This window comes from Salvia splendens, chromosome 1 (assembly GCF_004379255.2).
Source record: "Salvia splendens isolate huo1 chromosome 1, SspV2, whole genome shotgun sequence".
Classification (NCBI taxonomy): domain Eukaryota; kingdom Viridiplantae; phylum Streptophyta; class Magnoliopsida; order Lamiales; family Lamiaceae; genus Salvia; species Salvia splendens.
In genome coordinates this window covers 31,724,765-31,747,011 of record NC_056032.1, presented here as the reverse complement: position 1 = coordinate 31,747,011, position 22,247 = coordinate 31,724,765, and the positions used below count along the sequence as shown (strand labels likewise).

General features: G+C 41.3%; 1 protein-coding gene and 1 long non-coding RNA gene across 9 annotated transcripts; one reads left to right on the top strand and one right to left on the bottom strand.

The window, feature by feature from the left end:
- Nucleotides 1-10,068: 10,068 nt before the first annotated feature.
- On the top strand, nucleotides 10,069-12,736 carry LOC121747134. Of its 8 annotated transcripts, XR_006039144.1 has the most exons (5): nucleotides 10,069-11,334; nucleotides 11,469-11,610; nucleotides 11,802-11,940; nucleotides 12,166-12,284; nucleotides 12,598-12,736. It is a non-coding gene; the product is annotated as an uncharacterized LOC121747134 (long non-coding RNA). The 8 variants fall into 8 exon arrangements; XR_006039147.1 differs by lacking the exon at nucleotides 11,469-11,610; XR_006039141.1 differs by lacking the exon at nucleotides 10,069-11,334 and having other exon boundaries at nucleotides 11,344-11,610.
- Nucleotides 12,013-13,080, bottom strand: LOC121747126. Its single transcript, XM_042141120.1, has 2 exons — nucleotides 12,627-13,080; nucleotides 12,013-12,539 (listed from the first exon to the last, which is right to left on the bottom strand). Exons 1-2 carry the CDS (start codon nucleotides 12,951-12,953, stop codon nucleotides 12,102-12,104), a joined length of 765 nt encoding a protein of 254 aa, XP_041997054.1. The 5' UTR covers nucleotides 12,954-13,080; the 3' UTR covers nucleotides 12,013-12,101.
- Between the last annotated feature and the right edge of the window lie 9,167 nt (nucleotides 13,081-22,247).

Sequence of the window (22,247 nt, the reverse complement as noted above, 5' to 3'; positions counted from 1 at the left end):
GAAAGCCATCCCTTTCGTTTTGAAGGGTGAAGCTGGAGTATGGCTGTCGAGACTGCCAGAAGGGTCCATCAAAACATGGGCCGAGTTCTGAATGATATTCCTCGATCGCTTCTTTAAAGCGTCAAAAATAAGTGCCATCAAGCTGGAGATTACAGAAGCCAGACAGGAGTACGACGCGCCCCTCCGCCAATACTAGGATAGATTCCAAGGGCTGCTTCAAGCATGCCCTAACCACAAGCTGGGGGAGCGGGAGATTTACTCGATCTTCTACGGAAGACTGACAGTCGATAGCAAGAATGATCTCAACCTCGCAGCTCAGGGGGACTTCTCAAAGACCCCATTCAGCCAAGCCAAGAACATCCTGGAGAGGCTCATTGAAGCCAAACGCTCGTACGAGACGTCTCGTGGCCAGTACCGAAGAGGTGCAGTATACGCAGCAGAGGCGCGCAATGACGAAAAGCTAGAGACTCGATTTGAGTAGATGGAGAAGAAGCTGCTTGATGCAGTTGAGAAAGCCAGACTGCCTCCTCCACCTGCACCGAAAGAGACGCAGTATGTCCCGCCACCGCCCCCTCCAGAAGAGCATCACTATTACTATTGCGAGTTTCCCCCTGAGGCGGAGCCGCAAGCCCAAGTGAATGCCGTCTACCACTAGAATGCGAATGGCAACTGGATCCAGGGCAAACAGAGAGATGCGCCATGGAGAGACTATCCTAACTTCAGATGGAGTGATCCAAATCAAAACCAACCACCACAACCAGCGCAACAGTATTTACAATTCACCGAAGGGCAGCCCAATTGGCCCACACGCGTTCAGGAAAGGCCACATGATGGAGGTAACATGATACAAGGCGGTCAGGGGAGCTGGTCCGCGGGATAGCAGGGCAACTGGTCAAGTGGAGGACAACCTAACTGGTCAAGTCGACAACATGAAGGAAACTGGGGTACCAACACCAAGGCCCTCAGTCAAGCAATCATGGAAGATAACCAAATAATCAAGTGGTAAATTATGTCCCGCCGCACCCGAGAGGAAACCAACAACCCCAAGGGAACCCACAGTACTTCCAAGTGAGCCAACAAAATTATTTCCCTCAGAACCAGCCAGAGCAGTATGGACCTTCCGGCTACCATCAACAAGGCCATGGAGGAGTTCGTTTTAATCGGAGATATAGCAAACAACAAAATGAAGGTCCAGGAGATATGATGATCCCATATCAGCCCCATGATGCAATGCGAGAAATACAAGAAGCCCAGAGAGAACAGAGGGTTGCACTAGATATGCTTACAAAGCGGTTATCTCAGGTCGCCATGTCACTGGGAGAGCTGAAGGGGAATGAAGGAAAAATTTCGGCTACAGTACAACCACCTACTGGGCGAGAGAATGTCAATGCAGTATCTCTAAAATCAGGAAGAGTTTATCAAAGCCCATCTGCGAGTTATCCAACACCCACAGACGGACTCAATCATGAAGAAGGCTCTGAGTCCAGTGCCCTTGATCAAGTCACAAAAGAAGGAGAGTCTAATGCCCTTGATCAAGTCACTGAGAAAGGAAGGACGGTCGAAGCAAAAATGTAGTCGTGGTGATCCAACCAAGTGATCTTCCACCGAAGAAGACTGACCCGGGGGTGTTCACACTCCTAATTTCCATCAGAGACGTTCGAATGGAGCACACAATGTGCGACCTTGGGGCTTCCATCAATATCATGCCGTATTCTATATACGAGAAGCTGGGAGAAGCTAAGCTTGTTAAAACCGGTATGGTGATACAGCTAGCAGACGAGTTTTACATTCACCCAGAGGGAGTTCTGGAAGATGAAATCGTCAAGGTAAACAAATTCAGGTACCCCGCCGACTTCTTCGTCATAAAGATGACAGAGCCAGGAGTGGAGGAATCTATTAGAGTCCTTTTGGGAAGGCCATTCCTATCTACAACCAGTACAATCATAGACGTTCGCCATGGGACGATGAATCTGGATTTTAATGGATAACAGCTTACATTCGACATTGATAAAGCTGTGAGAAAGCCATGGGACAGTGAGAGCATACAATCGGTAGATACTATCAGACCTTGGGAGCAAAGGTATTTAAGAAAGGAACTCTTCAAAAGACCGTCCACTGATTCCACTGAAGATGAACAACTTAAGAAGGAAGCAGCTGAATGGTTCGACGCAACGATGACTGGGGAAATGGATGATCAAGCCATTGAAAGGGAAATTATGGATTTCTATAAGCCGCCACACCAGTTGAGTTAAAAGAGATCACTCAGCCAGCAAGGGTCGAAAAACCACCTGACCAAGCCGCCCCATTGAGAAGAATGTTGAAGGAAAGTCCCGCGCCTACAAGACAACTATTGTCATTACATGCATCGTCAGTTACCCTCAAGACCATTTCAAACCAGACGTACCAAGAACCAGTCAAACCAAATCTGCAAGGACGGGGAGGAAAATTGATGGAAGAACGGAGGCTAGGTCAAGAGGGGTCAAGTGGAAAACAACAGACTTGATAGAGATTAACCCAGATCTGTGCATGCATCCCGCCATGATAGAAGAAGGAGTGATACCCCACCTTGATCGACAATGCAGACTCGACCCCGCTTTGAGAAAGGAAGAGCTCAAAGTGGAGCAGAAAGAGTTACTGTTAAGCCTTACAGAGACAAGACCGAAGCGGTCATAGTGGAAGAAATTCCACTAATCTTGCCTAATCTTATCCAGTGAGCAGGTAAAAGGAGTGATCGGGTACTCATGGGTAGTCTGCTTGACCAAAGCAACAAATTCTTAATCTATTAAACTGATCAAGTGACGTCCTAGGGGAACCTGGTCAAGTCCTTTGTAGTTAGTGTAAATAGTTTTTCTTGTGTTAGTTTTTAAATCTTAGGAAAATTAAAAGTCGGAAATAAAGAAGGAGACTGATCAAGTGGAATTATTTGAGTTTTCATCTGGAATTAATTGTCCACTTGATCAGTGTAATTCGAATTTAATTGGTAGTACAGTACTTGCATTGATCAGGGCAGATCATTAAAGAGGTGTTCGGAAGCTCCAACTGCTGCATTAGACAGAAATAGTACTGGAGAGAGGGAAGTAGCTTATCGGAGAAGCTTTGCCAGCTGGCACTCTGAAAAGGCGCGCCTGTACGCAAAGAGTCGCAGGGATCTCAACAGTCAGGATCTCAACATACGGGATATCAGTATAAAAGGCAGCCTTAAGATCCGTATATCACTTTTATCCAAGCCGTCTACAGTACATTGCACTTGCTCTCACCCGATTTCTCCAAGAATTCAAGCCTTTTGCCCAAGTTAACATCCTCGCCCACCATCATTACCAGTAAAAATGCAGATCACCCAACTTGGCACGTCTACATCATCTTCCGATGCCGGCACCAACAGTGGTAACCGAGAGATCTCTCCCCCAGTCTATACAGAAAACCCTAGCCCATCTTCTCAACCCCCACCACAAACCAGCGCTGCCGCTCCACTGCCTGAAGTGGATGAAGAGGCCATACGGCATTTAGATAGAATCCTCCGGAGTATGCCCCCCGAGATGGATACCGCGATGGTATACGCCACCCTAAAAGCCCGCCTTGGAATATCCCTGTCGAAGGACTGAGCCACAACTTCCACATCCCAAAATCCTCCCCCGACCCCCTCCATCTGTCTCCCAAACACAAGCCCCCCTTCGCATCCCTGAACCTACGCCAGTCGTCCCCCTTGTACAATATAGTGGGGACGATTTTGAAGAAGAGGGAGGGGCGCAGCCCGCCGTCGTCCCGGCCGAAGAAGCACTGTCCGTGCCGCCGCCACATGCAGAAGGCACGACCGCTCCCAACGCTCCGACACCACCAAGTGGCTGAGGCTCCAATTCCCCTACTCTCCTATGGCCGACACAACCGATCGAGGTTGTGGACATTGATGACGATTCTACGGAGGACCTTCTGCCTCGCCCCAGCGAAAAACTAAAACAAAGGGGGGCAGAATGGACCTTCATTCCTCAGGCAGAGGATGAGTCGGTCCCGGAGACGGAGGAGGAGCCGCTGCGCCGCCGGACGCGCAGAAGAGAAATCAACACACTGATGGAGGAGTTGGAGGCCAGGGTGGCCAGCATGCAGAAGACGGAGGAGGAGCAGGTGGAGAGGCCCCGTGCAGTGCGGAGGCTGTTGGATGAGCCGGGGGAGTCGGAAAACCAAGGAGCAGTTGGGGCGATAAACCAAGAGGCCGGAGAGGCCGAGGTAGTCGAGGACATCTATCATAAGGCTGAAAGGAAAAGGAAGGGCAAGAGTGTGCTTCCTCCTCCGAAGAGGATGCGCCCCGCAACCCGGGGCATTGTTATTGCCGATACAGACCGACCTGCTCCTCCACAAGAAGGAGATGAGGGCAGCGATTCCAAGGCCAGAGAGCTTCGATGGGCCCGGGCATCACGCAGGCAACTAGGAAGGCCTGCAATACCCCCCACCGCCGATTACTCCAACACCACTGTGGTATTGACGACGGACCTCCTCCAGCGGATGCTGGAATTTGAAAACCTAAGGCCGACAAGAAACTCCACCAGCCAGCCCTGGAGACTATCCGGGTCAAGGCGAAATTTACCCAATATATCACTGGGATTGGTTTTGACTGGCTGCTGGAGATTGAGGAGACCTTCGTGCCGGAGGCCCTGGCCAAGGAATTTTTCACGTCTTCCGGTTCACCGGAAGCACAGACTTGGAGGCCAGGAGCGTCTCCTTCAGGGTGTTCGGTCGTGCCCAGAATATGAGCCTGAATGAGTTCTCCATAAGAATGGGAATCCACACAGAGGCACAGGTCGCCAGTGGGGAGTGGTTCAGCCGCGACATTGGCCTTCCTCAGAGGAAACTAGATTTTGATCAGCAGGCCGTCTAGCAGGCCTTGTGCAACGGACGCGCCCCCGACTTTAAAGCATCTGAGTCCAGATGTATCCATATTGCTGATCCGGCCCTCCGCCTTGCCCAAGTATACTTTTCCTGTAATCTCCTTGGCCAAGCCAATACACTGGCGATCATTACTTTGGCTGAGCTCTATTTTATGTGGAGCATGAGGGGGCAGAAGAGGGTGCACCTTGGCTACTTGCTTGCTTATTCGATAAATCAGATCGCCACTCGCCCAGCCCGCCACCTCAATGTCTGCCACCTGCTTGGAGTCTACCTATGGCGCAATTGGACCCTGGTTTTCCAGGAGGAAGTGGAGCGCCCCAGCCGTTGCCCCAAGCTCGAATTATTTGACCTAGATTTCTTTGTCAGAATACAGGTACTTGAACGGCTACCCAGTGGGAAGCTTCGTTTCTACACTAAGGCACGGCAAGAGAGGCAGAAGGAAAGGCAGCAGGAGCGGCCGGAGGGAAAGAGACAAACGACCGATCGCCCGGCTAGCCCTGAGAGGCAGCAGAGGCGAAGGTTGGAGATGGTGCCCATAACGGAGCCAGAGACAGAGGAGGCTTCACGCGCTGACCGCGAATGGAAGCTCCGTATGGAGTAGATGCTTACGCAGCTGGTGGAAAATTCACATGCCCAGCTGGTTGCTCAAGCTAGGATTCTGGAGGCTATCCGCCAACAGAGCCCTGCCAGCCAACCACCACCTCCCTCTACAAGCTATCCTCCAACCCGGCGCCCATCATCCTCCCGACCACCCTCAGCATCCCCCGGTCAACCTCCCAAAAGGCATTGAGTATAACCCCCCCCTGAATCTCAGTCATTTCAAGTTTAAACAATCTTACTTTTTATTTGTTTTTTTATTGTATAACTGACATCTTGCTCCACCTCACACTTAGACCTGTGTTGGGTCTAAGTGTGACAAGTTATGCATGTTTTTGTTGGTTTATATCTGCCCTTGTGTTTTAGTTATTGTTCTTCTGTGTTTATTGGCATGTTTGACTGTTGGCACTGTCTCACACTTAGCCCAGTGTCTGGTCTAAGTGTGAGAAGTTTTCCTTGTTTTTCTGTTGTGTCGTTGCATGTACCTACCCTTTTTCCACTGCATCAAGTCCCTCGAGGACGAGTTCATATGCAGTGGGAGGGGGGAGGGTTAGTTACAGAAAATAAAAATCATTCATGTCAAAAAATTTAAATAAAAAAAATTCAAAATTATCTGTTAGTAATTAGGGCAGTATGCATGAAATTGGATAAGTGAAAGACTTGATTACTTTGGAAAGAGTTAGAAAAATGACTCAGTATGTTTACATGTAGAAACTTGATTGCAAAAACTTGATCAGTTTGAACGACGCAAGTATGATGGAAATGCTCAATTTTTAAACTTACTGTTAAGCCTCTCTATATGTGAGTTATAAGCCAAAGTAGAACACTTTCTACTATTTTTACAAAGAAAAAAAATATAGTTTACGAGAGGCTGATTTTAATATTTAGATGAAAATTGCACAAGTAGTGAGGACTAAAGGCATTAGGACTTAACCAATTGAGCCTTTTCTTCTTTCGCTCCACGAACCCGCCTCGTCAAGCAAGACACCCCTTAGTTACCCACAATGAGCCCAAATACAGTTTTACCCGTTTTTTGAAACCCAATCCAACTTCCATATACTTTTTTATATGTATAAACACATGAGGAAAATGGGTCAGAGAGATGAGTTAGGATACTGATAGAAAGTCAAAATAAAAGGGTAATCGGGTTGAGCAAGTTAGTCAATCAGGTTGATCAAGTCAGAGAAAAAAAAAAGTGTCGAGAAAAGCTTGAGAAAAAAGAGGGCAGGGAAAAGAAGATTGTAGCCTGACCCAGTAGTCGAAAGTTAGAGAATAAAGCCAAAAATTCAAGGCTAGAAGTCGCCACTAGACCAAGTAAGATATCTAGTGGCGAAATAAATAGTTCAAATCTTTGGTCTCTTGGCTCATGTGTTTTTCTTTGTTTGCAGTTTATATTTTTAACTTAGAACCCCTAGGACCCTACCCTGATACACTACTACCCTTAAGCCCCGTTACACCTGAAACAAAGACCTTAAGGAATTATCTTGTGCAATCTGATTCGAGATATTAAATTTGTGGCAATACCGAGTGAACAGTCCTAACATCTCTGGTGAGAAATGAGTGACTGAGTGAATCCAACAGTAGTTTTTAAATTGAGCAATCTTGACGAACTGACACCTTGATCAAGTAAAATCAAAAGGAATAAACATAAGCTGCTGGCAAATGGATTGACCTTGACCTCGGGTATGATTGTTGGAAATTTATTCGATCTAATGCATCTATGTGAATATGTGTTTTTACTTCGAGTCTTGTTTTCTTTTTCATCTTCTTTTACTTTCTTGAAATGAGTAAACCATGCCTGAAATTTACCTTATCTTTTTCTTTTCTTTTTCTTTATACTTGGGGACAAGTATGTTTTAAGTGTGAGCAGTTTGATAAGGCTCATTTCATGCATCGGTTTAGGGGTAAAATGTACGCTACTTGATCAGTTTATCGCGCAAAGCAAGTGTTAAATATGCAGGAATGCCGCTTGACCAAGGCAACAAGGCCAAACTGATCAAGCGAGTACAATAGGCGAAAAAGGCCAAATATCGGGGGAGTTGATCAAGGGGAGTAATCAAGCAGTCAAGGAGGGGACCACTGTTTCCAGAAGAAGGACACATGAGGCTATGAGCTGGTGGTGCGCATCATTCTGTTATCAAGGACAACGTTCTAGAAGGGGACACGTGCTGATATATGAGACGCAAGGACGGAGTTGAGTCACGAGTCTGTTACTGAAAAGCGTCGTCATTCTAAAAGGAGAGCACGTAGCAATCAATGAGTCGCTCACTCTCAGCATGAGCGAATATTCCCTGCCAAGATCGTTATCCAGCTGGAGGTCGTGCCGAACCTATAAATAGAGGATGTGCCACCACATTAGAAGAGCTTTTAATTTCCGTCTTTAGTTTAGTTTAGTTTAGCTCTCTAGTTCAGTTCCCTAGATAGCTTAGATAAAGTAATGCTTAGTTAGAAAGGGCGATTGAAGGAGCGCTGCAGAATACTTGATATCTGTCGGCGTATTCTTAAGTTTCCGCCGAGGATCTCCTCGGTTTACTTGCTTTCGTAGTTCCGAAGTGTTAGCTTAGTTTAAATTACACGCTGAACTGTTCTGAGTTTTAGTTTTAATCAAAGCTGTTTTCGTTTTCATCATCGTGTTTACTGTTCTGAATAGTTAATTTTCATTCCAGTCTGAGATTTACTTGACCCGGTAGTTTAAAGTTCCCTTGAGCAAGTAGTTTATTAATTTTCTGCTTAAGTTAAAATCAGTAGTTAAAAACTCTCAAAAGTAAAGCGTGGCAGAAGCCAACCCCCTGTTCACTACTCACACACTTGATACACTAGCTTCTCTGTGGGATCGACCCCGAACTTGCCGCTTTACTGTTAAAGTAGTGCAAAACTGGGAGTTTATAAATTACATTGGTGGTGTGCGAAAGAGAGATCAACTTGATCAAGTGGCAACGACATTTGCTAACTGATCCATCCGGTTGAGTTATCTCTTCCATATAACTCGAATCAAGCCTTTCAAAAGAAAAACCGCATTTTCGCACCTCCGCGAGGGGTACCCAATACCCGGCGGGTATCGGGTCGAAATGGGAATTACCCGTTACCCGCTGCCCATTTTGCCACCCCTAGTTTACTTCAATTTATTTTAATTGAATTTAAACTTAAATCCAATTTCCAATTTAGCGTCTGAATTAAAACGAGAAAAACATAATTACATTATTCATTTAACGAAGGAATGGTAATTAAAATAACCAATAGCATTAGTGATGTTTTGCACGAAGAGAACGAAGATGAAACACAAGAACTTTGAAGCAACACCAACACACTCACACAATCGCACAAACAAGAAGACGACAATTACGTGGTTCGGCTGTAGAAGCCTACGTCCACGGAGGAAAGAGATCACACTGTTTTATTGATCGCACAAGATGGTAGACAAGATACAAGATGAAAGAATCCTCACACACTCAAGCTATTGCTCTCGGTTACAATGAACTCTCTCTCTCTGAATTAGCTAAGCCTCACAAAGATAGTGTGTTGCAATGAGAAAAACTAACTATCCAGCTATGCATGCTTTTCTATATACACGTCAGCTGTGGTCCCCAACGGCTCACTCTTGAGCTTCCCCGCTTTAACCAGCTTCTTCATGAAGCTATGTTCTCTCATCACCTTGCTGATGGCTTCCATCATTAACAATTAGTAAATAAAGAACATATAAAAAGAAAAGTCCGCCAACACGCAACATATTTAAAACACAAAATTAGAGAAAAACCCAATTTTATTGCAGTCCAGTGGACCTGTTTAGCCCGATTTCCTTATTAGGCAGTGAGTTTTCAGCCCTAGCCCCTTTTTTTTTAGCTGGTTATTTGGACTAGCCTGACAGAATCAGGTTGAATTGACATCTATACATAAAATGTATCAATGGTATTCTACTAACCAAATACTATGTACTCTATCGCCCAAAAGAAAACTATGTTATTTTACATGTTATTAGTGTAACACATGTGCGATGTACATATCGCTAATATATTTTACATTAATCTAAATTTATAAAAATTTAAGTGAAGGAATATTTTTCAAATATTGAATGGTTTTATGTTTTTAGAGATCATTTTATCTTTCAAGACCGAAAGACAACGATCATGCATATTAGAAATCTTAATATTTCCACTCATATAACAACACACATATTTAATTATGTACTAGTAATTTTTATTTTTAGAAGTTTTAAAAGTGTAATTTTTAATTTTTTTTATCTAAGTACTATTTCTTCCGTCCACTAATAAATATTCTATTTGCTTTTTTACTACTTTTGATAATGAATCCAACAAATCCACTAACTTTATTTCCCTCACATTTTAATATATAAAACTAATATATAAATGTAGAACCCATATTCCACAAACATTTTTCAATTAATTTCTACTACATTTTTCTTAAAGATGTTGGTGAGGGTGTATTTTTTCAATAATTAATTATATATTTAAATTAAAGATATTTTAACTAATTGCAATTTAAATATATTGGGATCTATGAAATGAGAGTCACGTGAGAATTTATTGACCTAATATTGGATATAAATATAGCCTCATTTCTTTGAGTCAGCTGACATCTATGCGGCACGGATACGGATACGCGTATCAGTATCCGAAGGATACGGATACGCGGATACGGCTCTTTCCCAAACAACCCGATACGCGGATACGTTTTAACTATTTTTTTAATAAATAATAATAGTGCATAATAAATTACAAAATAGATATTCTAATGTTATTATACAAATAAAAATAATAAAATTACAAAATATTAAAAGCTAAAGTCAATTTCTTTTATGGTCGATTACACCACATCGATTTTTTGGTTATACTTATCCATATTACCAATAATATTGATCAAAATATTTATTTATAGTTACAAAATTAGACAAAGTTAACGGAGTAATAAATTGGCCCAAAAAATGAGCCCCAAATATACTCCTTTTCCATCGTGACTACTTCTTGCCCAATTCATTCTCCCATTTCCAATTTTCTTCAATCCCTAGTTGAGGCAATAGCGGCGCCTCCCCTTTCTTCTTCTTCTTCTTCTTCTTCTTCTTCTTCTTCTTCATATCCGATTAACTGTCAATTTTGTTCCCAAATCGGATTGAAGTTCGTAAATTGAAAGTTGCGAAGTTCTTCGACAGAGATGGACGTTGATTTCGAAGAGGAGAACCTCAGATCTTTGCAGATAGAGGAGGATGAAGGCCCAATACGGCCCAGCTCGCGGATACGCCGAAGGATACGTATCGAATCTGAGGTTTCCCGGCCCAATACGGCCCAGCTCGCGGATACGCCCAGGATACGTATCGACGGTGTATCCGTCGCGTATCGGTATCGGATACGTATCCGATACGTGATACGGCAACAGGGTGGCGTATCGGTGTTATATAGGCTGACATCCCCAACATAACCCGGAGAGGATCTTCGACCTATTTGCTGAAGATCTATTCGAGAAATCAAATGTTAGAGCAGGCTGTGGAGATTTTCGAGAAAATCGAGGACAGTCGTAAAATAGTTTGACGAATGCGTTTGTAGCTTTAATTGAACTGAGTTTTAGGGGAATATTAGGATTATGAGTGTATCTCCGAATTCAGAAACTTTAAATATAGTATTGCTTAAAATCGCTTGTAGAGAGAGGGAATTCGGCAAGGCGAGAGGCTGATTGATGTTGGCTTATCCAATTTTCTTATTTGTTTTGCTTTTTAAGCAATGGTATCACTTGTTTTTTTCCCCTCTAATCTACTGTGCTTCCTTGTGTTTGACTGTTTTCAGACACTGTTGATGCAGGGTTAGATAATTTCCCCAAAGGGGAGAGCACAAATTATGTTGACTCCAGGTCTGTTTATACCCTTATCTTGCCTAACACTAAATAGTCATTAATGTTTAACATGGCATTATGTTGCATGCTTTAAGCTAGAAGCCTGGAAATTTTATTGAGTAAAATTGATAGTAGAACATGTCACTACACAGACAGCATCAACAATAACATCTCTTCGGTGAGCACAAGTTTTGTATCACGGAACTTGAGATTGATGCAACAGCAAGTTCAGCCTGATATATCAGCCCCAAATTATAATGTTTAATTTGGAGTTATGACTCATGCTACATTTCGGTGAGAATTAGTGATTATGTTCTATGGTTTAAGTAAACTAAATCTATAAGATAAGTATGATGTTTCAGTCTTCTGTTAACCCCTAAGCTAGAAACCTGGAGATTCTGGAAATTTTATTGATGAAACATGAAAGTTGATTGAATTTCCTTAGCAAATTACTAGTATCATTCATTTTGCATTCTTATATGTAGAAATTCAATACACAGCATCAACATGGCTTCAGTGATCATAATTTTTGTATCACGGAACTTTATATTGATGCAACGGGAAGTTCAAAGTGATGTATCGGCCCCAACATTATTTGGAGTTATAACTCATGCTACATTCATGGTTGGATTCTTTTTGTTAGCCCTTTATGTATTTTATTTCTGGCATGCTCGCTCGCACCTTTACCCTTTTGGGTAGAAAAACTGAAAACCAAACTTCTCAATAGATCACTATTTACAAAATACATTTGAAGGAATTTGTATATTCTTTACAAAAGAAAATTTTCAGTCACTCTTAGATTCTTTACTCTTCTCTTGCTCTGTTTCTGATGACATACTCTTTTCATAGAAGATTTGAGTGATCAATCCCGCCAAAATAACTCCAAGAAACGCTACTTTCCCCCAGTCAGGCGATGAAGATACTGAGGCATCAGCAATTCCAATAACTACCAACCCCATCAGAGCAAGGTAAATATTCCGTCTCATTACCGAACCAGCACTTTTCTTGTTGACCTCCTTGATCTTTTCAGCCTCTTCCTTAGCTTGTGCAACGTCGACGGGTTTTTTCTCCCCCAAGTTCTTGAAGAACATCCCTTCGTTTCGTTCCTTCTGGATTTGGCCTTCGAAGTTTTCCACCATTTTCTCATTCTCCTCAATCTCTACCTTGTTGAGCTCCATAGACTCCTCAAACGCTTGCATTCGACTCTCTATATTTCCCATTATCTGCTCAAGAAAATGAAAAAAAAACTAATTTTCCTAACAAGTCCACTTTGGTATGCAGTTCAGTTCACAAGGGAAGAATAAAAATACCCTAGCACCAGCTTCATCCAATTCTTTGAGGGCATTTTCTCCAATCAGGTCGATTTCGGCATTGGCTTCCTCAGCAAACTGGGTTAGATATTCCGATCTTTCGTCCAAGAAATCGGTGAGCCGGACCTTTTGAGTTTGGAGCATTGCAATCCTGGCAAGGAGTTCCTGCTTGCGCTTGTCCCCTTCTTGTGTTGGTGGAGTTTCTTCATCTGAGTTTTTGGAGTTGCAGAGGGAGAGGCTTGTCCTTCTCTTCCTCAAGGATTCTCTTCCTGGGAAGGGGCCATGGTTGGGGGTGAAGGCAGTTTGGATTGCTTTCAGAGAAATCATAGTGTATATTGCTGGGGAAAGTAAGAAGAGAGAGAGTACACACTTTTGCGAGAGTTTTGGACCTTCCAATATTAATGCATTATCTTGTTTAAATATTGCAGCCAAAGAAGTATTGTGTTTGGCCTAGATTTGTACAAGGTAACTGTCACAATATAGAAGTTTTTCAACCGTCGTGCTCATACCCGTTTCTTTATACACGTATGCTGATGAGTAATTATTTTAATTCATTTAGGTTAATAATTTAAAAATGAATACAATAAAAAAATAGTTTAGTAATGGGGTTTAAATGCATAATTTATTATGTAAGTGGTTGGAGTATTAATTGTGAAAAACAAGAAAGAAAAATTTATTTTAATTAGATAAAGACTAATTTTTGTTAATTGATCACCACTCTTTAGATTAATTGTATAAAATAAAAAATGTACAATTATTTTTGTAGATAGATGTAGTTACGTGGTAGCCACCGTATGTTTTATATAAAGTGACATTAAGAAATGAATACCCCGTTTTAGCTAATAAAAATTACTACTATTAACATAAATAACGTGTGGATTGATAATTTTAGAAATAATTTTTTATTCTTTCTAATTTAAAAGAAAATAAATACTTCTCTCTAGGAAAAATTGTGGATATTTGGGCTGGAGATGTTGGGCACGATTCACTAGGCTCAATCTATTTTCGGACCGTGGGCTGCTGAAGTAACTTCAGCTCTTAAAAGTTAAGTTACACCTTTAGAACTGTTGAGAGCATCTCTAATGCCGGCGTCAAAATCGCGACGCCGATTTTTCGCCGACGCCGGTTTTGACGCCGAACCATTGGAACCGGCGTCGGCGAAATCGGCGTCAAAATCGGCGTGGCCATGCCGATTCGCGCGATGACGCCGGTTGCGACGCCGATCCTCACGGCGCCATTGTGGGTCCCGGATCGGCGTCAAACCGGCGTCAGATTTTATTTTTTATTTTTTTAAATGTAATTTTTTTAAATGTATTTTTTTTAAATTATTGTACTTTTTGAAATTTTAATAGTATTATTCAATTTAAATGTATTTGTCTCGTAAATTAAATTCCGTATGTTGATACGATTGTAAATTAAATTATATAATTGTTATTAGTGATGTGGATATGTAGTGTGAAGGCTATGTGATGGCTATTTGATGTCCAGTTGATGTGGCAAGCTGATGTGGCAGGAGAATTGTAGTGCTGATGATGTGGCAGTATGAAGGCTATGTGAGGGCTATGTGAAGTCCAGGCTTACTGGAGATGCTCTGAAGCATGATTGGGCCTATTCTATTGGGTTCTCCCATTTTGCTTTCCAATTATATTTATATAAAAAAAAGATATCAATTTTAGCTTTAATTTTCCAATTTTCCAATTTCAAGAACTCAAGGTACTCCCTCCGTCCTAAGATATTAGACTCGTATACCACTTTGGGGTATCCCAACATACTTGAGTCATTTCTATTAATGATAAAATTTTACTTTATTACCAACTCCACTTACACCACTAAACAACTCTTCCTAAATTCTTGTGCCAAAAGAAATAGGTCTAATATCTTGGGACGGAGGGAGTATAATTTCAAGAGCAGGACCGTGCCGTCGGTAAGAGCACAGCGGCGAGCATGGTGTTGGCCGTGCCGTCGGCACGGCGCCTGCTCTTAGCTAAGAGCACCGATGCACATGTTTTAACACTTTTTTTTGTTGATTTGAGTATCTCCGTCTACTTTTATTTTGAAGATAATCCCCTTTTATCACATGTTAACAATACTCCTTTCATGACTAAATGTCATATAACTGATTAGCACGGATTTTAAAAAAAATTATTTGACTTTATTAAGAAAAGTGGATAGACAAAATTTGTGGAAAGTAAGTTTTACTTTTATATATTGATTTTATAATAAAATGCGAGTAAAATGAGTTATTAGAATATAAGACCTACTTACGGAATATAGTAAAAGTGAAATGTGACAATTAATAATGGACGGGCAGAAAAGGAAATGACGGACATATGGAGTATAAAAAAGTGAGATTTACATTCCACTGTTTTTCGCACTCACTTTCCTTATTTTTTTAAACTCTGTGGCGAATTATATGTCTACATGATTTTGTAATTATGCTTGACTAGAACATCCGCAACGGTGAGCAGGACGACGTCCGTCCGTCCGCCCGTGCCAGCGGCACGGCACCGCTATCCGCCGCTGCATTCTTGCCGGTGGCGCGGCGCTGCTCAATGCATCGAGCACGTCCGTGCCAGCGAGCAGCGTACGTGGCAGCCTCCCATTGGCCAACGGCATAGCCGTTGGCAATTAAATTTTAAAAAAAAAACGGATTTTAATTAAAAAATCTGATAAAAAATAAAAAAAATAGTTTCCCACTTCTCAAAAAATTATATCCGTTTTGTACCCACTTTTAATTTATTTTTCCCCAAAAATACACATTTTCATCTATAAATATCCCCACTTCCACACCCAAAAATTCACACCACACTACACAATTCTCATCTAAATTCTCTCATTTCCATTCTCAATTCTCAATATTTCTTTCACTCATACTCTTACAACAAAACAATGTCCGGCCACGGCGATCACCCCTCCGGCTCCCACGGTTGGAACCCCGATTGGTTCGGTTCATAACCATTTCCTAGTCCGGAAACGGAATATTCGGCCCCTCCTCAAACCCAAGGTTTGCAAGTTTCGGGTGGCAACCAGCCTTACCCGGTCGACGACCAAGATGCCCCCGAAGGGCAATACGGGTGGACACCCTAGCCATCCGTGCCTAGAGCGGGAGGGAGCGGCCCCTCTCAAACTCCTCCTCTTCCTACTCGCGGTGTCCGCACCCCGTACACTCCGGGGGAGATGGAACAATTGTTCAAAGCGTTCTTGTCAATCTCCGAAGATCCGAAGGTTGGCACGAACCAATCCGGTGACCATTATTGGTGGCGCATTTGTCGCCGGTACAATCAAAACCGGCCGGCTGGAACAATCGAGCGCAACGAGAGTATGGTGCGCAATGCCATATACAGAGCCAACGAAGAAATCCAAAAGTTACAGGGGTATTACCTCCAGGAAGAGCGGTCGGCGGGGAGCGGCCAGAGCGAGCTTGACATCATCAGCTCCGCCTTGGCGACCTACCAATCCATGAACTACAAGTCGTTCAATTACCTCAACATTTGGCAGGAGACGCGGTCGCATCCGAAATATATGGGAGGCGTAACATCCTCCTCTAGCTCCTCCTCCAAACGGTCGAGGTCGGTATCCCTATCCGACGCCGTCTCCGAAGATGTGGCTAGCTAACTTGCCGGAGCTAAATTGGGTAGCCCCGACGCCGGCCCGAGCGATTCCCAACGCCGGCCACAAGGAAGGAAGAAGGCGGCGGCCAACCGCCGTCGCACCGCGACTCCATCCGCCCTCTCCTGAACCAGCTCCCGCTCCCTATATGCCACCTCAACCCCCCACCAACTCGTTGTGGGGGATTTTGGCCCAACTCAATTTGGCCGATAGGTCAAATATGACCCCCGAGCAACTTCGATCGCATGTGGCGATGATACAGGGTCTCCAAAGAACATTGGGGGTAGAGTCGGATGAATGGTCATCCACGGGGGTAATTTTTATTTTTTAGGTGTTTAATTATGTAATTTTTAATTTTTAGGATTTTAGTTATGTAATTTTTAATTTTTAGTATTCGAATTATGTAATTTTTAATTTTTAGTAATTTAATTATGTAATTTTTAATTTTTTGTAATTTGTAATATTATTGTGGGTATTTTTAATGCATTTTAATTTTATGGAAATATTTTTATTTAAATTGAATAATATAATGGTGGGACCCTTGAGCTTGTCCTTGCGGAAGAGCACGGATGTGAGTGCAGTGGCGGACGCAGAAAATATTGTTGGTGGGGGCTTTATTACACTATATATTATACTCAATAAATAAATAAATATATTTAATAAAAATAATATATTAAAAAATACAAATATAGCCACAAAAACGAATAAATATTATTCCCTTTGTCCGCAAAATGTTTTCCACATTTAACTCGACGCAAGTTTTAAGAAATGTAAAGAAAAGTGAATGAAAAAAGTTAGTGGAACGTGGAATATAATAGTATTAGTTTTATAATAGAATGTGAATATAATGAGTTAGTGGAAAAAGTGCTTCATTTACTAAATATCGAAAGAAATGCAAAGTGGACAACATTTCACGAACGTATTGAAATGACAAAAGTAGACAACATTTCACGGACAAAGAGAGTATATCTTATTCTAAAGGAGTATATAAAATATAATTATGCCGTAAATATATACAAAAGATAGATAATATTAAAATTAAATTTGAATTAAACTCTAAATCCAACTAAATACACCAATTCTTAAACTCAAATCAAATAATACGTTAATAGTCGCCAATTTACATAGAGAAAACAACACATTAAATATATTATTATAAATATACTTATCAATTCTTTTAGTAAATGACCGAAAATATTGTGGCAAATTTTTTGCTAAAAAAGGCTAAATTATCAATTTAGAATGTCGTTACACTCTCTAAAGTAATATTGTACTAAATTTTTGGTAAAAAAGCTAAATTATCAATTTAGAATGTTGTAAACAGAAAACGTTATTAAAAAATTTTAATTGATTTTACTTTTTGTGTTTGTGAAACAAGGCAGTTTATTAGAGCTAGTCCCAATATCTACACTTCGTACTATAAAACTTTTTACTATTACTAATATAATATTGTTAATTTTTGTAAAAATGTGTCTTCTTCCTCAAAACGATGACAGCCCTTTTCATCTCAAAAAATTCACCTCTGCAATTTTAATTCCAAAAACTCAGTTCAGCCCCTTTTGTTATTCCATTTTTAATGATTTACTCTATAATACGATTAACTTAGCACAGGCTAAAGAGTGTTTGAGAATTTTTTTCGAAAAAAATTAAGTAGAAAAAAACAAAAAAATTAGTTCTTGGGAGGGGCTTAGGCCATCCACAACGCTGTTCCTATACCGTTCATAAACCGTTCCTTAAACTACTATTTGAGGGCCCCACTGTACTATTTTACTCCATTCCTTAACTAAGGAACGGAACCTGCAACCCTCTGTTCCTTAACCGTTCCTTAAATTACTATTCATTCAATTTCATTTTTTATTTTTATTTCCAACTCAATTCAATTAAAAAAATACACTTTAATAAAAAACACACACACTTTATTTAAAAACACACAACATTAAAACAAAGTTACAACTTAAACTTAAAAAAATTAAAAAGCACACAATTAAAATCCTAAAAAAATAAAAGTACACAATTTTAATAATTTCATCCGCCAAAGTTTGTCCAAATGTGCTCAATTAGATCATGTTGGAGTTGGGTCTGGGCGCTAGAGTCGCGTGTCCTTGCACGAACAGATAACCGTTCTTGTATAGACGGATGCGCTCCACTTCGAGGCGGACTACTTGCGGTTGAGCTTCCGGGGGATTCGGGGTCGAACCAATTTCCCGCCTCGGGTCCTTCGTCTTGGACAATCATGTTGTGCAAGATTATGCACGTATACATGATGTCGACCATGTTCTCCATGAACCACGTACGAGCGGGGGCTTTGATGATGTTGAAGCGCGATTGGAGAACCCCGAACGCCCTCTCCACATCCTTGCGAGCAGCCTCCTGCTTCTGCGCAAAAAGAGCATGCTTTGGGTTCGTAGACCCACTGCACGTCTTCACGAAGGTAGGCCACTTCGGGTAGATGCCATCGGCGAGATAGTACCCCATTTTATAAAGCCGGTTGTTGGCGACGAAGTTGATCGCCGGCGCTTTACCATCCAAAACTTCGGTCAAGAGGTCGGACTATTGGAGCACGTTTACGTCGTTGTTCGACCCGGGGACCCCGAAGTACGCGTGCCAGATCCAAAGGCGGTAGTCGGCAACGGCCTCGAGTATAACGGTTGGGTGGGTGCCTTTGTGGCCGCTCGTGTAGGACCCTTCCACGCCACCAGACAATTCTTCCATTGCCAGTGCATGCAATCGACGCTGCCGAGCATCCCGGGGAATCCGTGCACTGTTTCGTGAAGGTTGAGCAGGAACTGAAAATCGGTCGTGCTTGGCCTCCGGAGAAATTCATCGATGAAGGCTGCCCGGACGCCTTGGCAGAATTTGAGCAAGCACATTCGCCCAGTGCTGTCTCCGATGTGGAGGTATTTGTCGAACATGTCGGCCGTTTGTCCAGTCGCAAGCTGGCGGATTGCTGCAGTACATTTCTGCAGCGTCGTGTGGCTGGGACGGCCGACCGCGTCGAACCCTTCCTGGAAGAACTCTTCCCGGGCTGCCAAAGTATTCGCGATGTGGAGAAATAACGGTTTCCCCATTCGGAAACGGCGACGGAAGTACGTATCTCCCCAAACCGGGTTATCGCAGAAGTAGTCGCGTACTAACCTTGCGGCGGCTTCCTCCCGGTTACGATGGATGTACGTACGGGAGCGTCGTTGGGGAGGCGCGGCTTCTTCCGCCTCCCGTCGTTGATCTTCTTCAAGTGATTGTGCCAATATTTGACGCATTTGTTCAAAAGGATCCATTAGTTTGATTAAATTTGGGAGAAGAAAAACAGAGTTGATTTGAGATGAAAATTGGGGTGGAAATAGAGAGGATTTGAGAGGAATAGATGTGTGTTTGTGAGTGAAATGAGTATGAAATAGGAGTATTTATAGAGTAAATACATTAAAAAAAATTAAAAAAAATTAAAAAACGGATACAAAAAAACGGTCATAATACCGTTGCAATTTTTTTTTTTAATTAAATTCGAATTTAAAAAAAAAATTAATTATTGCGTCAAAAAACGAAACCCACTCGCGGGGCAGCGAGTGGGCTTCACGCGACGAATGGGAGGCCGCCACGTCGCCTCGGCGCGTGGCGGAACGGGTCGTGCCGCGTGCCGCGGCAACGACCCACGGCACGGCATAGGCACGGATCGGCGACGGTTCGGAGGCTGCAACGCTGGTCCTTGGCGGGACCGTTCCGGCGGCACGGCATCGGCACCGCAACGCTCCAGCGTTGCGGATGCCCTTAAGCCCTTCTTCCCTCCTTACTGTGTCCGCTACTGTGTGAGTGTTGTGCTCTTGCCTAAGAGCAGAGAGTAAAAGTGGGACCGGGCCCACATCCGTGCTCGTTGGCAAGAGCACGTGGATGCACTTATATAATTATGAGTATGAACTCTAGATCAAAAGGCTTGATTATTCAAAAACTACCAAAATGTGTCAACTCCATTTATATGCACCACATCGATTTGCAATACAGGTAAGACCAGACCAGAACTTTTAATTTAAAATCATTTTGGTAGATGAATATATAATTAAAAGGAATATAAATATTCAATATGCTGTACAACCAATAGGAGTTCAACAACTCTATAACAGTATACTTTTGGGAAATGTGGAAAACATACAATCTTTCCAATTGTGGAAAGTTTAACTTTTTAAATAGAGTAGTTTTTTTTTTCCATTTCCAATGTTTCGTCAGGATATGGGCAAAGCTGTTTTCTAATCCACTATTTCTTCATTAACTTTTGTTGTATGCGCAGAATAGAATAATTTGCTGCACACGGTTTTTTCTCAATTTCCTATTTGGTTTTGGCTCGGGCTCGGGCTCTAGTTCTGGTTCTGTGGCTCTGGCTCTATCTTGGGCTTTCCAACATTAGAAACACACATTAGCATTCTTAAAAGTATTAAAAATACTTTTAGCCATTCTTTTTTATTGTACTATAAGAGTACGAATGAAGAATAATATTAGTAAGTCCTTCCCCGTTTCACCATAAGTGATTTAACTTTTCATTTTTAGTTGTCCCAACACAAGTGATCAATTTCCTTTTTTTTAAAAAAAAATAAAACTTTTACCATCTTTTACTTTATTTCATCTTTCTTATTTTATTTTTTTATTTTATTTTTTCTTTATCTCTCTTACTTTTTCCTCTATCTACTTTAATTTAATACAACATCATTTTTTAATTCTCATACCAAAAAAAATCCATCGTTTGTGACATAGAACTGAAGGAGTATTAAATATGACTTCAATTGAAAAGCCAGCCAATAGATGGTCCCAAAAAACTTAACAGCCACTGCAAAACATTTTTAAATGCTCCAACTTATTCTGTATAATACCGACATCCAATAATTGAAATTAACAAATAATGTGCTGGAACATACCCACAAAGTAATAATAGTCGTAATAAACTCTATTGTACAAAAGTAGGGAGATTGAGACAAGATATTCATATTATATTACCTATACTAGATCGTACGCTAAGTACGTTGAACCTTGAAAGATAAAATATTTTATTTTCCTGCCTAATCTGCAAAACATCTACCGAAATTAATTATACTAGATCAATTAATTTATCATTTGAAGACTCTAGTTAATTTTCTCGATTGTTTAAGCATGCAAATGTCTTTTTATACTTTCACTATCAGAATATAAAAATTTCTGACTTTTTAATATACGAGAATTGAACTTTCTTTTCAGTCATGTACTCCCTCCGTTTCTTTAAATAAAAACTCTTTCCTTTTTTATTTGTTTCTTTAAATTGAAACTTTTTATTTTGAAAATTAGACCCACAAACAATTAGCACTAGTTCCATTATCATATATCTTCCTCTTTCGTACTTTATCTATTTTTTCTTCCTCTTATTTTAGTAATTTTACATTAAAATTCGTATCTTTTAAAAAAGTTTCTATTTAGAAAGAAATGCATGAAGTACTAGCTAGTATATTCCTTAATCTCATGAACTCTAACATTGCATGATGATGAACTTTTTCTTGAGCAAAGGGGAAATGATTTATTGTCTAAAAACTACACACCATAATTTTGAAAATAGTGAATTAGAGCAACATATTATTTTATTTTGATTGAAATTATTAAAGGGTAAATTAGCTTAAAAGTTATAATTTTTTGTGATTTTCTGGTTTTTCTCATGAATTTTGAAAGTAGCTAGATGAAGTATAGATATTAGAGAGCTGTTGTAACATAGGAGAACTCTATAACCTGAATCTATATAGTTTTTGGTATGTTTCAGAATCACACTTTAGTTCATTGTACCGCTTCTCCCCCACAACTTGCTCAAAATTCTTTAAAAATTGCTCAATGTTTGAGTTGGGCTTCGACAATTCTTTATACTTGAACTAACACTCTCTCTAAGTTGTGTGCTTCTCATACCAAGCGTGAAGGCATTCATGTAGCAGCGTGCCCATTTTTCCTTTACATTGTGTATGTTTCAACCATGTGTTGTCTCCAAGTTTAAATTCAATCAATAAAGTACTCTGA

Bases quoted from the DNA above. Each gene is read 5' to 3' on its own strand.
- LOC121747126 (XM_042141120.1), bottom strand. From the start codon at position 12,953: ATGATTTCTCTGAAAGCAATCCAAACTGCCTTCACCCCCAACCATGGC. The intron at 12,540-12,626 runs GTATTTTTATTC...TTTCTTGAGCAG, and splicing joins TGGATGAAGCTGGTGCTAGG to ATAATGGGAAATATAGAGAG.